A 17,152-nucleotide genomic window follows, 5' to 3' on the forward strand; every position below is an offset into this window, starting at 1 on the left:
CTTGTCTCCTGCTAGTTATACTACAGCACTTACTTTAAAAAAAAAAGTTAAATTAATAAATATTTTTGTTGCATCTTTTTTCGGTGATGTAATTTGTAGACGGCCCTAAGCACTCGTCTTACAGCAGCAACAACAACAGCAGAGAGCAGAAGCCAGCAGGCAAGTGTTATTTACATAAACTTCTGGTGTACTTACAAACTTTCCAATCCATCGTTTTATGAGAGCATAACCTATTTGTACTACTTGTAGACGTTTGGTATCATTTCGTGCATTATTAGTGGGGTAATTTACGAGATACAAACGTGGGTCCGTTAGCCCCTGCGCTAAGCTATTCAGCTGATAACGCTACTCTACGCTAACTCTCCCAATGTTAGACCCAGGTGAAAAAAGCTTCTGGGGGGGTGTTTGGCTCGAGGTCATGGTGCATGGTACAATTTACTTAAATAACTAGATTTACAACCCTTTTAGATGTAAATGACCCCCAAATCAAGACTACATAAACTGAAGGCTATAACACTGCAGTGTTGTAATATTCAGCTCTAGAGCTAAAGATTTGGTGACCGACCGACTGACAGGCCAGACGGGCCACCATGGTCTGGCCGGGCACAGGCACAGTAGCCTACAGCGACCAGTGCTACAATAATATGTTTATCCAATATCCATATTAACAAGGACATTTTCAGCACTGTTTTCTCAGCGTTAAGCTGCTATGTGAGAGACGCAGTTACAAAGGCATTTAGGGGTTAGGGTCTGCCTCCTCACCGCAGGAGGTGGTGGTACACAATAAGAAGGAAAGGTTGTCAGCGTCCAATATTTGCTACATCTACCAGCCAAATGGTGGTAAAATATGCAAGTGGCTGTTAGGTGTGCTTCACTCCCAAAAAAAGAAGTAATTTATTGAGTAAAATTTGGATATTCACTAGCAATTTGGCGGGTGGACAAAAAAAGTAAATTTTGAACCCTGACTCATGTGGACAAAAATAAGAAGTGCCGGTACCCGCCAATTTTGGGCACTGATGACAAGGCTGTAACATACTGTACATGAAGTAAGAGTTATATCAATGCTTTGATGTATCACCTCCTATGCATCAGAGGATTTCTCAAATGAAAACCGGTGATTTTGACAGAGAATGTACAAACACGTGGACAAGCTTTAGTGTGGTCTGCAGAGGGCCACAGGTCTGGAATGAGGTTAATATACCATACACATGTATTTGTCTGTGTCTGCTTTCAAAAATGAGACTAAGACAACAGTTACTACTAAAAAGCTATTAAAGCTTGAATACTCTAAAAGGCTGGGGACTTCTAAACTAGGGACTCTGAAATCCTTTGATTTTATTGCAACTGTTATTCTCACATGTTATGTGTATGTTAATTGCCTCTTATGCTTAGACTGAATAAATGTATTGGCACCACTTAGGCAGGGTTAGGGTAGTTAGAGTTTTTTTGTGTTCCTTTTTTATCAAAACTATATGAAAGTATTTATAATATGTCTTTTTGCTAGTGTATCAGCCTGATTGTACTTGTCTTTTAACTTATGTGAAAAAATTGGAGAGAAAATTTTTTTAATATATATTGGACTTTTTTATATATTGTACATAAGGAATCTGTATATTTTGGTAAGGATTGAATAGTAATGTGTTATTCGTATGCATATTTTATTTAAAAATTCCATGATAATGAAAGAGGAGTCACTTTTGTGCTTCTCTCCTGTATCAGTAATGCATTTTAGCCAAGTATCCTTCTTACACAGGCAGTGTAAAGATACCTTGTTGTTGTTAGTCTGAGAAGATACAACAACCCTCATCAGCACCACAATGTGGTCTTTGTTTCTGAGACAAGGGAAGGTACAAAAGTAACAACAAAAAAGGCAAACTCTTTCTGGATGTTCTCAGCAACGACACATTCAATCGACACCTTTAGTCATTTTCATACTTTGGGTTCTGTATTTGGACACTGAGAGCAAATGAAATGTTATAAAAATCAGTTGTACGAGATCATTATCATTGGAGGAACACAAAGTGCCAGGATGCACTGATGTTAAACGCTTATTTGTTGTGTCAGATTACTTTGCTGTATAAGTGGTGTTGTGTGAATGACCGTATCGTTTTAAAATACTGTTAACACAGACAATGCAACAGTCTGATTCAATTAACCAGTAAAAGAGTTCATGCGCCCAAATTCTAAAAAAAGAACAACAACAAAAAATCATATTTTCTCACACATATCTAGCCATGCAAAGAGTTTTGGTCGTAATTGCCCAGAATCTGAGATACTGTATCCTTGGAGATATCATAACACAGTGTCAGCTAATTTTATAGGATTTCCTCTCTACTGAAGAAGGAAAGCTTTGACAGTGTGATGTTGAGAAACTGAGAAACTGGAACGACAGCTCCAGTTTGTTGAAAGTTTGTTGAAAGTTTTAAATGTTACAAAACCAAATTCCATTCACTTGCATTCTGTAGGGGAGACAGAAAGCTCAGAGGCAGATATCTCAAAACTTGGACAAATAAAACCAAACTAACTGCATGGTTAGACAGCATTTTGGCGATGCGTGAGAAAATGTTTGCAGGAGAGACAGCAGCCGTTGTCTGTGTTAACATTGGCATTCTTTAAATACAGTAAATCGTGCCTCACCTAAAGTTGTAGGAAACAGATTGCTTGAGCTACGTTTCTATCAGTTTTAGATTACGGAAGCCACTTGATGCAGTTTATCACTCTGCCCTTAGATTTATATCTGGTGATGGATTCAGTTCTTATAACTGTCTCCTTTATCAAAATGTAGGCTGGACTTCTTCGGCTCTAAGAAAGGAGCGACACTGCATTTTATTTATTAACAAAGCCTTGCCTAACAAAATTCCCTGTATATTTAACAAGCTTGCTGAATTTTAAATCCTGTCACCATGGCACTCACACTATTGATTCCTTGGTCCTAAATATTCCATTTGTTAGGACAGAAATAGGCAAAACTGCATTTGAGTATTATGCTCCGTATAAATGGAATGACCTGCAGATTCTAATGATATTAAACAGCCCGATTCCATTTAATCACTTTAAATGTCTTCTTAATGAGTCCATGTATTCTGGATGCACATGTGCACTTTGAGTTGTTTAACATTCTGTACTTGTTATATGTGTGTACTGTGTATTGCAACGGTATATTATATATGAATTACTATGTTCAGTGATTTTTATATGTATTGTAAATTGATATGGCATGTAATCGGGGCATCATTGGAAATGAGAGCTTGCTCTCAATTGGCCCTCCCTGAATAAATAAAGGTGATATTATATATATAACACTTGTATCGATTATTATGATTTGGGCACATACACAACGCCACTAAGGCCAGCCACACACTGGCTGCGTCGCGTGAGCGTGGCGTTTCTGTTGCGTGTCAGCTACGTGGCGCTGCTGCTGCTAGCCTTGTCTGTACACATGTATGTTTCCCTTAGATAAACTGCACTCAAGCAGTATACTTCATGTTAAACATAAATATATATATATGACTTGATTACAGCAAACACAACGTCGGCAGTATTGACGGCAAAATAGGCTACAGAATACTTTTTTTTTTTATTACATTTATGTCTGCATTTATGTCAAAACCTAGAGACTTTCAAAAATCAACATGTCATGTATTAATATGTACTGTATTCGTGTCAAAATGACATATAAACATCTTTTCCTATTCTATTTTGTCTGGAAACGCTTCCAACCCGCTTGCGTGCCACGTGAAAAATAGGCGTTGGTTCTATTTCTAGCATGCACGCGTTTTCGGTGGGGCTCGAGCCGTGCCTGAGACGCTCACGCCACGCAGCCAGTGTGTGGCCGGCCTAATTCAGCTGAAGCCTTCTGGTGGTCCATGCATGACAAGAGTATTGAATCAGAGTGTTTATGTTAATAACATCACTTATGCAGTAACGTTGCCCTATCTTCCATAATTTATCTGCTGCTCTTTTCTTTTCTTGCTTTTATTGTAATTTTAGGTGAACCAACCCTAAATATGAGTGAATGTAGCATGGATAAAGTATAAGCAAGTGGGGCTCTTACTGTAGAACAGGGGTCTGCAACGTTTTTTAGACCAAAGACCCCTTAGCTGAAAGAGAGACGGAGCTGGGACCCCCACTGTGTATTGTATAATATTGAGTCGCATGTTAAACTGGGCCTACAATAACGTGTAGAGCAGCGTAAAGCCCTCATATGAACATACCTTATGGTGCATACAATATTAAGCTATTAAAGTAATAATTATTGAGATATTGATATATTTATACATTATGTTGTAATGTTAAACATACATATAGCACAGTGAATCCTTGAAGCTTAACTATTTCTGTGAATGGCTACCTTACCTGCAGGCCAGTAAGCATCAATGTTATGTAAAAAAAATTAAAAATTAAAAAATTATTCACAATAAGCCGATTTATCTTGGCTATTAATATGTTGAGAAGATAATAATAATAATAATAATAATAATAATAATAATAATAATAATAATAATAATAATCAATAATTTGGTGGCCCCCCTGCAGTACCTTTGAGGACTCCCTAAGGGTCCCGGACCCCCTGTTGAAGATCTCTGCTGTAGGAGATTTGGGATGTACTGTGCAGCTTTCAGTCTTGCAGTTTGTACAGAGACACATCTGCTGTGTGTGTGTTGCCGTTTTGGTGCAAGCAGAGAATCCAAACAGTGAGAAACCAGACTCAGCTTGACACTTGTTGCAGGAATTTAAAACACTGACAAGTGATGCACTTCTGTTCATCAGGTAGATTAGTATGGTTTCAAAGTAAATAGATGTCCCGGATGTGAAGAGTCCGGCCAAAATATGGTTAGAACCAGATTCTGAGCATGTATAACAGAGCTGAAGATCTTTGCCCGAACCCGACGGGACCCGACGGGCACATATCACATATATCCCCTGCATCCCCACCCATATCTACGCCTATGGGTGCATAGTACATATACAAGCCTGTGTCAGTCGGAGGAATAAAACAAGCGAATGAGTGTGAAGCAGGGATGGAGCAGACCTGCTCTGAGTAAATAAACTCTATTTGAATATTCTGCACTATGCTTATTTATTTATTTATTTATTACTCTGCGTCACCTCCTACTGTGCATGATGCCATTTCTATTCATCCGCACCTTATCTCATCTGTATCTATCACCAGGGGCTCTACACCTTAACGAAAGCATTGACAACATTGTTTGTGTACCCAGAGTTTACTAAAAATAGAGATTTTGAACAACTCACCGTAGCTCTTGTTGTTTCTGGCTGCTACCACCTCGCAGTCAAAATGAGTCGATATCCGAATGCGAATGAACGGACTCCATATGAGGCTCCTTTTTCAACTACAAGGTCAATATTGTTTATCAATAACGACAAAACAAAAAATAATCCGTGCATTTATATGGAACTAAGCTTTAGGAGCTTTCCATCTTTACTCTCCTCCCTGTTACGTTGCATTCGGAAATCGATTGTTTTTGAATGATAAAATGGCTGCGGCCGGAAACAACAAGAGCTACGTTGTGTTGTTCAAAACCTTTCTTTTTAGTAAACTCTCGGTACACAAACAATGTTGTCAATGCTTTCGTTAAGGTGTAGAGCCCCTGGTGATACTTAAAGCAGTTTAATGTTGTGTCGAGCCTTCTTAGTGTTTTAAAAATAGCTATTTTGAGGGTAGCATGAGAGTGTCCCTAGCACTCCCATTCAAAAGGCCATTTGACCAAAAAAACGAAAATACAGTAAATCTTAAAAGTGGCGATTCGGTCCTAAATATGCTTTTAAACGAAAGTTTGACTCAGGTACACTCACAAAAAGACCCTAGATTGTATTTTGGCGATATCTGTGTATTTATCGCAAGTTATAGCATTATCACAATATTCAACGTTATCGCATAGTTTCCTCACGTGGTGCAGCCCTAATCGGCAACTATTTTGATAATTAATTAATCAGTTTATTTCATTTTTATAAAAAAAAAAGTATTCTTCCGTGCAAGTGCGTTAGAAAATATAATCAATTTGGAACAAAGGAAAAAATCCCACACTCTGCTGTTATAGCATTTTTCACAAATTTCTATAGTTTCTTCACTCCTCCCCTCTGTCCAACCTGAGTTTTCTGTTGCACGACTAAAACAACTTTTGACTGTTCACATGATCCACCAAAACAACTTCCTTTCCCGAGGCTAATTTGCAGCGGCACCGTTTTTCCGTCTGGCGCTTGGCCAAGACGATTGTGATTGGTTTAAAGAAAGGCAATAAACCACAGCACATTTTTCTCCTATCCCAGAATGTTTTGTGGACTAGCCAGACCTTCCTCCGCAGCGCTGTGGAAGAAGGTCTGGCAAAGCGAAACTAGTATTCAGCCATTCTGTCAGCAGCATCACAGTTAACCACAACAACAGTATTGATTTCTCCAGCATGGGACTTCAATTGGACTGTGTTACTAAATCCTCTGAAGTGTCAATACTGCAGTGTGTCTGTGGCACAGCGCACAAAGACAACACAGTGCTGGAGATGATGGAGTGAGACACTGATGTATGTCCAATCATTATCCCAAGATGTGTTTGTGTGTGGACAGCTACTGTTCAGCACTGAGGAATCACAGTATTCATTCCTCATTCCTCATTCCTGTAACTTTGTATTTTTAGAGCTGCGACATCATTAACATAATACTAATAATAATAACTAATAATAATATCTTATAAACCACGTGTCAAACTCGCAAATACGGCCCCTCGCAGATTTATCAATTTAGGTCACTTTTTCCAATGTTTTTGGCGCTTTTTCCAATGGTTTTGGCGCTTTTTCCAATGGTTTTGATGCTTTTTCCAGCATTTTTGGCATTGAACACAGTGTGTTTTTATGTGTAATACGGCACACCAGAGTATACCATTGCCACACAGAATCTCTGTATGCAGAATTCTGTCAACTTTTCTGCAGATTTAATTTTTTATTTTAATTTTAAACTCAGAATGTGAACACATCTCTTCATCACAAGCAGAAAAACAGTCCACTAAATTCCGCAGATTTTCACTCTGGATCACTACTACTACTACAAACTGTTATAAAAAGAAACAATTCTGCAAACAAAAATCAGCTGTTGTCAACTGTGGTTTGTGCTCGTAAAGTCCATTCTGAGTGGATGTGAGTGAACCGTGGGCATACGAGACCACATCATGAACTTTGCATGCATTTCATGTATTTTGTTATAGTAAAACAAAAGGCCTGTGAGCCTGTGAACTTGAATGCGGACCAACAACATGTCATCTCATCTTAAAAACAACCTGTCTTATTCTGTTTTGGCAAAGCTATGTGCATGTGTATGTGTATCCTTCGTGTTGTCCATCGGATCAAATTTGACCCGTTTTGAAAAAGGTTTCTGTATCAGAAATTTGGGTTTCACAAAAAATTGTCACAAAAAAAACACTCTTCAGTAAAATAAAAAAAGTAAAATAAATGATCATTTCACTACTTTCATTGAATTTATAAAAGAACATAGAAAAAAGTGACAAAAATGATGGAAAAAGCTTTAAAAACGTGTGAAAAAAACAATAAAAAAGTCACAATAAAAAAGTGCAGAAAACTCAGCAAACATCGGAAAATGTGACAAAAAAACGTTAGGACAAGTGTTGAAAACAACGTTTTCATTTAAATTTGGACCCAGAAAAACTAAAAGTTGCATGATGGACGGGAAGACAACATATATATATATATATACAGTACAGGCCAAAAGTTTGGACACACCTTCTCATTCAATGTGTTTCTTTATTTTCATGACTATTTACATTGTAGATTCTCACTGAAGGTATCAAAACTATGAATGAACACATATGGAATTATGTACTTAACAAAAAAGTGTGAAATAACTGAAAACATGTCTTATATTTTAGATTCTTCAAAGTAGCCACCCTTTGCTTTTTTGATAGCGCTGCAAACCCTTGGTGTTCTCTCAATGAGCTTCATGAGGTAGTCACCTGAAATGGTTTCCACTTCACAGGTGTGCTTTGTCAGGGTTAATTAGTGGAATTTGTTCCCTTATTAATGGGGTTGGGACCATCAGTTGTGTTGTGCAGAAGTCAGGTTGATACACAGCCGACAGCCCTATTGGACAACTGTTAGAATTCATATTATGGCAAGAACCAATCAGCTAAGTAAAGTGAAACGAGTGGCCATCATTACTTTAAAAAAAATGAAGGTCAGTCAGTCCAGAAAATTGCGAAAACTTTGAATGTGTCCCCAACTGCAGTCGCAAAAACCATCAAGCGCTACAACGAAACTGGCTCACATGAGGACCGCCCCAGGAAAGGAAGACCAAGAGTCACCTCTGCTGCTGAGGATAAATTCATCAGAGTCGCAAGGCACAGAAATCGCAAGTTAACAGCAGCTCAGATTATGGTTTGGGTGTGGTGCAGCTGGTGGAATATCAAGCATTGACTTGAATGGCCGTGATTGCTCGCGTGGACCGCAACGCGCCCAGAACGCAGTGCAGACACGCTCAACGGTTTCACTTTGTGTCTCAACTTCTTTCTACTTGAATCGTGTTGTATTTCCACTATATCTATGTATATATGTGTGTGTTTTTTGACTTGTACTGGAGCTGGGCGATACGGAGAAAATCAAATATCAGGAGACTTTTGACCAAATACATCGATGTCGATAATGCGTCGACGTTGTAGGCTTGACAATTGATGCTTTCACAAAATGTTTTCACAATGAGAGTTTTGATAAATAATCATCAGTAATGTGGATATAATGACTAAGTGGGTAAAGGCAAATCAAAGAGCAGCTAGAACAGTCTGGTAAGTTCAGAAAATGACATCACAGCCTGAAAAACCAGGAACACTTATTTCATATCACGATAATACGAAATCCAAAATTTAAGAGGATATCTAGCCTCATGTAATATTGATACAATGCCTAACCCTAACTTGTACTATATTGCCAGTGTTGGTGGATTCATCCAAGTTTCATAAGTCCGTCCCTCCAGAAAAACGTGATTATGCGATCGCATAATTCAATGCATAATCAGTCAAAGTCCGCATATTTATGCAGGGGCCGCATTTTTTCAAACGACGCACTTTTCGCCGTATAAATTGCCGATTTCCGCGCAAAATATTGCATGATTTCATAATCCCCGCATTTCATAATCCCCGCATTTTTGTTGCAAAAATGTCCCATAATATATCTTAGCAGACAGTTGAAAAATGTTGCGTTTACTTCACACAAGAGCAGCCATTTTCCCCTGTTGCCATGGGAACGTTATGAAGTGACGTAATTACGCGACGTGAACATCATCGAAAAGCAGGGTGTTGGGGAATCACTTTTTTTTCTCTTTTTCATCAAACCGCAATTTTTGCAAGTTCCCGCAATTTCATCGCATAAAATTGCATAAATATCCCGCATATTCCATCGCATTTTTTAAGAAAACGTGCCTCATAATCAAGGAGTTTTGCCCGCAACAATCACAAAGAAACTCCCACGTTTGATGGGAGAAGGTATTCAAAAGATGCAACCAGTGTTAGAAAGTCCAGACATTTTCTGAGCGCTTGTTAGGGGACACTTCTGGCTTTTGGCCGTTTTTGAATTTCAAATTTCAGTTTTAATTTGTACATTCCTAAACAGATGGAAACACATTCTGATTGTCGGGCCAATTACAGCTGCTGCAGGGGTTACGTGAGTATTTTATTTGTTTTTTTTAACGCGTCATTCCTAAAACACATTATGCTATGATGACGAATGGATTTAGTGATGGATTCTAAACATTTGAAATGCAAGCTAGCATTTACGTGTTTTTCAGTTACAAGAATGTTGTTTAGCCGAAACAGGTGCAGCGCTGTACCTCTCTATAAAGGTTTTATTTTTTTTTTTTTATACCAAAAATGTTTTGTACTGTACATGGGGTACTTGGCTTGTACATTATGGACAAAAAAGTTCGAGAACCACTGGAGTACAATGTGTATGAAACCGGGTTAATGGAAGGGAGACAAACCAAAGCTGTGTTGTAATAAGACGGTGCTAAAGACTGGGCTATTGCATAAAAGAAGTGTGTCGTGTTCAGCTGTAAAACGTGACCTTATCCTCCACCATTTGGAGCGTGCGCATATGTGCCTGTGTGAGCATGAGGATAAATGTAGGATAAATGGATTCAGGACTCACCCTGAGCTCCTTGAAGAAGATGCAGCTCCGAGCCCACTCCACGATGGAGAAGAGCGTCTGGTCTGCCATGCGGCACATGAGGCTGAAGGTGCTGGGCTTGTCCAGCCGGCCGCGGCCGCTCTGCTCCTGCTGCAGGTGAGCCACAATCTTACTCTGCACCGCCAGCTCATCCGGATCGCAGCGCAGCAGCTCCAGCACCAGCGGCGGCAGGCTGGGCGGCTGCGGCGAGGCCGACGGGTACATGTCGGGGTACGGGTATCCTGTCAGAGACTCGGGGGAGCTGGTGTAGTCGGGGCACTCGGCTTTAATGGCCCTGCCGGGGAAGGATGTGTACTGGTACTGAGCGGCGAGGGGGACGTGGGACTGCATGGCCATGCCCAGGGACGGGGGTCCGTAGAGGTTGGTCTCGTAGTCTGTAGGCGTGATGGAGCTCGGGGTGGAGGGGAGCAGACTTTTGGAGATGGCGGGCAGGCTGTGCATGGAGCCGGGGAAGCCGTAGTCGGCCTGCAGAGGAGAGCCCGGCGGAGGCGCCGCACTCTCCAGCTTGAAGCCATTGGATCGTATCAAAGCCTTCTTCTGCTGCTTCAAGGCCCTGTCTCTCTTGTACATGGGGCCAAATTTATTCCTCCCCCCACGCATGCGGTCTGCGCGCACCGCTGTCACACAAGAGACAAGAGGTGAAAAACAGATTTACAGATGAACACACCGACTCTACTGAATTCTTCCGCGCTGCCAAGATCCACCCTTTTTTTGAAAAACTCCGAGACAAGCATAGAACTGTTAACAGCAGGGAGGCAAATCAGAACTTGCATTTCACCAGTATCCCCAACTATCCCCTAAATAACGGACATGTTGGTCATTTAGACTTCCCTTTTTAGGGCTGAGAAGAATCCCCAGAGTCTGTGGAGCTCCACTCCTTCTTGTAGTCTAAATAGAGCGTTTGATTTAAAACAGGGGAGTCTCGGGGGTTTTATCAGTAAGTCAAGAATGTGTCCTTTTTCTGCTACGGAAGCAGGTGCTTTCCTGCATTGCTGTCTGGGAATGAATCCCATCCCATGTGTATAGGAAACAACATGAGAGCCACCGGCACTCAAATCACCAAAAAAATAGGCTATGTAAAGGCTTTTTATTTATTTATTTATTTTTTTATGATATAATCATATTATTAAATTGTAAAAATGACTTTCAAAATGAATACACACACAATAAGTGCCCACATGTACATTATTGAAATTACTGTTGGAATTAAAATACCATGAACTGCACAATGACAAATGTGCAACAGTGGCAAAAAAGCATAAATCCCTACGATTTTATTTTGCTCCCAAATAATGGCATAAATATAGCGATAATGTCCCCTCCCCCCCAAATATCTAATAATAATTTCCATTACATAATTAAAGACATTTGCACCATACATTTAGTGCAGAAAAAGGCACAGAAATTCAACAGAATGAAGGAAATGAAGTGTCTGATACTCTCAAAATTTCAATTTTGCTCCAGTGGAGGACCCAAAGTTCAGCCCTGGATTATTGATATTATTGTCATTATTAGCCAATAAATATTATTATATTATGGTGAAAAGACTAACTAATACATTATAATTCCAGGTGTGTAAAGTGTACCTTCTAGCCGCATCCCGACGTTGAGGCACTTCTGGAAGCGACAGAAAGGACATCTCTTCCTCTGGGTTTTGTCTATTTTACACTCCTGGTTCTCCGCGCACGTGTACCTCTTGTTGTTCTGCACCGTCCTCTTGAAGAAGCCCTGAAACACAGAGACATGAATGCTGTTAAACATTTTAACACGCAAACCTAAAGCCCTCGAAATAAAACGCCGCGTCTGGACAAGTTATTATATTGACCACAATGGCAACAGCCATTTAAAGAGCAAATACTATAGTTAGCTAGTTAGTTTTATTTTATTTCTGTGTCATGCAAAATATGTGGCCCATCCCATATGGACACCACCAGCCTATTCAACAGACATATATATATATATATATATATATATATATATATATATATATATATATATATATATATATATATATATATATATATATATATATATATATATATATATATATATGACACACAGTAAATGATGACAACAAACACATATTAAATAAAAAAGACAAACTGTGCATACAAACAAATCTACTAATCGTCTCTTTTCATCGTCTCAGCTTGTTTTCTCTTCTCCCAGACTTTCTCAAGATAACTTGCAAATGTATGTTTCACATGTGACCAGCCATCTCAGTCTTTGAACATCATGCATATTTGCAAAATCAATATCTGTTTATGTCTTACTAAACAAAGCATCGAGCTGTTCACAATAAAAAAGCACGGTAGATAACGAAGTGTAAACAACACGTCGGACAGATCCGTTTTCCCTCTTCTACATTAAACTACCACCCAGTCTATAACAGTTGTTGGTGTTCAGTACTAGGCTGTCTAATTCCATTTGTTTAAGGTGAGAATGAGTTTTATTTTTAATTTCTTTTTTCTGTTGGAGGTTGGATGGTTGGAGGTTGAATTTTAATAAGTTATTCAATGAATGAATGGTCATTTTAAACATTTATTTATATAGTCTCACATACACATGCACGCACGCACACACACACACACACTAGGCTGTGGAATGTCTTGCCTCCCTTTCTACGTTGTGTGATGTTTGTTGACCTGAACTGAGAATGAAAACTTCTCTGCTCTCTAAATGTTTGATGAATAATTGTATCAATGTATTTGTACATTGTTGTTTCTCCTCCAATCACCAGATCTCCTTACATATATATATATAGTATATATGTATATATGTATATATATATATATATATATATATATATATATATATATATATATATATATATATATATATATATATATATATATATATATATATATATATATATATATATATATATATCTTTTTATCTGTTGAAGGTTGGATGTGTTACCTTGCAGCTCTCGCACGTGAGCAGGCCGTAGTGGTATCCGGACACTTTGTCTCCACACACAGGACACAGCTCCTCCAGGTCGTCATCATATGTGTATTCCATAACCTTCAAAGTGACACCTGGGACACAATTGCGCGCAAACACACACACACGCGCGCGCACACACACAAAATGAAAAATTGCACAGCTGAATTTTAGTAAGTTATTCAATGAATGAATGGTCATTTTAAACATTTATTTATATAGTCTCTCTCACACACACACACGCACGCACGCACGCAAGCACACACTAGGCTGTGGAATGACTTGCCTCCCTCTCTACGTTGTGTGAATTATGTCGAATTTTTAAAAAAAAGCAATTGAAGACTCTGCTATTCAAGCAGGCTTTTAGTTAGTCGAGGTGTTTTTTTATGGTTGTTTGTTATGTTTTCTATTTGTATTTAAATTGTTCTTGTATTTTAATTTGTTGTATTGTATTTTATTGTGAAGCGCATTGCGATTTTTATCTGTGAAAGGTGCTATACAAATAAACTTTACTTACTTACTTACTTACTTACACACAAAATGAAAAATTGCCAAGCTGAATTTTGTCATTCATTTTGTAATCAGTGAATGAATGGTGGTTTAAACGTAACGTTCGGTATGTAAATCAATTTATTTATATAATCACACACACACACACACACACACACACACACAACACACACACGCACAGACACGCGTGCACGCACGCGCGTTCGCACACACACACACACACACACACATACACACACAGGCACATGCATCAACTAGCTCAATGCAAATGTAGCATGCACAATTCTCTGTGGGTGATGTATATAGAAAATATACAATAAAAAACGAAGCCATACAGTTCAGGCGTAATGTGGGTTACAATCAGAGTGCAACATTTACTTTTTTGTCCACCAGCCAAATGGCTAGTGAATGTTCAAATTTTACCAGTCACTCAATAGTTTAACATTACACTTTTTTGGCTGGCGAGTAAAGGAAATCTACCAACCATTTGCATATTTACCGGCATTAGGCTGGCGGCTGGTGCTAATTTTGAGCCTTCGTTACAATGATGGCATTTAATCTGATCGTGTTTCACCATTAGTTTCTTCTATTCGCAGACATAATAATGCGCCGTCCTTCTTTAAACTGAAATGACATTTCTTAGTGATTTGCCTCATTCATTGAAATGCAATTTGAACAATGTGAAACGGTTTCAGTGCTGTCGAGTTGTAATTGTTGCTGTGTCCCATTTAATGCGATTTAATTTGACATTAAAAATGAACGAATAAAGGCAAGAAGAAAAGAAAATAGGTAATTTATCTATGTATTTATTTGATCGAAATTATAGGCCTGATCAGTAGGCTATAATAATAATAATAATAATAATAATAATAATAATAATAATAATAATAATAACAAAGCCATGCAATGTGTATATGCTATTTATAGACAACTGTATATTTGCTTTATATAATAAAGCCTAATAACAATCCTGTTAACAGAATAATATATTATAGGCTATGTAGGCAATATATCTATCTATAATATAGAATATGTTTATACTTAAAATATCTAAATATCTTAATGAATTGAGCAGCTTTAATACTATAGGCTACATTATCTGCGTTGATGTAGAATATTTGCTGTGTGGGCCTACATTATGAAAATGGTCCTTTTTCAGTAGGCTAAACTTCCTCAGTTCAAGACTGTAGCAAATATGAGGCCTACATCATAAACGTGTCCGATGCTGTAGGCTTCATACGGACTGATAAACAGACGTTACAACTATTTAAAAAAAGGAAGATAATATATAACCTATGGTTTGTCCACTCGAACTAGTAACCGGCTATATAGCCTAACACGACAAACTTTTTTTTATTTTTTTATTTCCACCAGTTTGAAACCGCTCCACACAGGCATGCATTTCCTTCAGACTGGATTCATCACGGCGGGCAAACTATTCTCCAAAGTCAAATATAGCCTAGCTAAAGATGGCCGCATTAGCACACGCCATGTATCGTGTTTAAAGACGTATTCAGACTCGGACTCCACCGACCTCAAGGTGAAACTATAGGTGACAGAGGAAGCCAGCTGCTATGGTTATTATGAATCATATTTATGTACATGTAGTGTCTCTGTGTCCCAACCGGCAGCGGCAGGTAGCCGCCCACCAAGAGCCAGGGTCTGTCCCACGTTACTGTCTGTTTAAAGGAAGTTTTTCCTCGCCACTGTCGCACCAAATGCTCGCTCTTGGGGCGGGAAATTGCTGGGTCTCTGTAAACGATAGCGGGGTCTACAGGCCTACTCTAGCTGTAAAGTGTCCTGAGATAACTCCTGTGATTTGACACTGTAAATCAAATTGAATTGAAATGTATCCGCAAGTGTACAAAGTTAAATGAAATGAATCACTCACTCAGTAGCACATGTTAATTGATAGTGATGAATATGATTTAAAAAAAATAAAGAAAAATAAAAGGAAAAGCCCGCCGTCGGAGTCCCGTCGACGCCGGAGCTGTGTGCAGCAGCCTAACACACAATGACATGGGAAATATTCTATATTAGCCGATATTGCCGACAACACGCCATATTAAATATTAAAACACGAAAGAAAGAGTGGAAGTGAAGTGGATGACAGGAAGCGCGCGGGGATTCAGCTGCAGATGCGCAGGCCTGAAACAGAGGCGTCTCGCGAGCAAGGAAGCAGTCCGGGGGACACGCGCGCTACAAGGGCTCTCCTTGGGGGCGCGCGCCATGAGCACCAGGCATCAGACAGGCCTAATAATAATACTTATATTAATAATATGGTTATTAATTACAAATTCATATTTTATAGTTTTATAATAATATATAATTACATATAATATAGGCTATATTATTTTTATTTTTATTTTTATTATTCGCCTATTATAGCGACGATTTTTTTTTTTACATTTTTAATAATTAACCTATTTCTTTATTTTTATTTTGTTGTTTCGCTACATTATTAGGATTCCAAGAGATTCTTTAAACACCGTCAGAAGGTTTTAAGTTGAGTAAATAGGCTTTTATTCTATTGTATTATTTTCTATTTAATTTTTTGTTAATTGTTATCCATAACATTTGACAATTGATGGTAGAATTTTTAAATGATTGGTTTTTTTTTTTAAATTCACCTACTTAAAAAAAAAAAGTGCCATTCCATTCTTACTGTAGCTGAGTTGTTGGTTCAGTTAATTGCCGATCTATAACGGGGCTAAAACGGGGTGTTTGGCTAGGCTATAAAGCATTGCTGTAATTTCTTTATCAGACAATTATTCATCCTAATAATTACACGACAGACTATAGGGAGCTGTGGATGCCCTGGAGTTATGGCATGCAGCTTTTGCTCCAACCTTTACCTGCATTTACTGGGTTTCAGTTGGTTGGTTCCTGATTCGAAAAAAAAAGAAGTCATAGGCTTATGTATTATGGATAATGAAGCTGTGAATGCAGAACACAGCCTGTAGAATAATAGACAGACTTACCGTGAGCCTTGTCTCCCAACATTGGAACAGCAGCTATAGCCAGTTAGTGATGATTGTCTGAGAATTAAAAGCTGGATGTGTTGCTGCAACCTTGCATGAGCATGCGGAGGGGAACAAAATGAGAAGAAAAAAAAGAGCAATAGGAATCCGTATGGTCAGTGAATGTAACACTGCTGCTTTAAGAGCCAGTAGAAGTGCGTGTTGATGCAGACCATTAAAGATCTCCGAGTGAAACTCCTTCAGTCCGCTCGCTCTTTACTGCGCTTCCCTTATCACAAAAGTTAGACTGCCGCGCAGCCATTGGTGGAGGCCGAGTCACGTGACGGACAGACGCTCCGCTGCCTCCTCCGTGGAAATGCCTGGACAGGAGAACGGAGCGCTGCTGATGGAGGAGACACACTTCATGTGCAATCAGCCAAAATGATTCAAACGTTTAAAGACTATTTCATTTAGGGGAGAGTCTGGGATCAGAGCTTTAGAGGTGCATGGAACCGTTTTAATGTAACTTCTTTAAAACA

General features: G+C 38.8%; 1 protein-coding gene across 2 annotated transcripts in view; it reads right to left on the reverse strand.

Annotated features, from left to right (window-relative positions):
• The window catches only part of LOC120561314 (nuclear receptor subfamily 5 group A member 2-like), a 37,015-nt gene extending 20,160 nt beyond the window's left edge, over positions 1 to 16,855 (reverse strand). The window contains exons 1-4 of one of the 2 annotated variants that reach the window (XM_039804377.1): positions 16,635 to 16,855; positions 13,120 to 13,238; positions 11,786 to 11,927; positions 10,161 to 10,804 (exon numbers count right to left, since the gene is read on the reverse strand). In XM_039804377.1, the coding sequence (XP_039660311.1) occupies positions 10,161 to 10,804; positions 11,786 to 11,927; positions 13,120 to 13,238; positions 16,635 to 16,656 (927 nt within the window). In that variant the 5' untranslated portion in view covers positions 16,657 to 16,855. Of the gene's footprint in view, positions 1 to 10,160; positions 10,817 to 11,785; positions 11,928 to 13,119; positions 13,239 to 16,634 lie in introns of both variants that reach the window. The other variant, XM_039804376.1, reaches the window with a different exon arrangement.
• Positions 16,856 to 17,152: the final 297 nt, after the last annotated feature.

This window comes from Perca fluviatilis, chromosome 6, assembly GCF_010015445.1.
Source record: "Perca fluviatilis chromosome 6, GENO_Pfluv_1.0, whole genome shotgun sequence".
NCBI classification, from domain to species: Eukaryota; Metazoa; Chordata; class Actinopteri; order Perciformes; family Percidae; genus Perca; species Perca fluviatilis.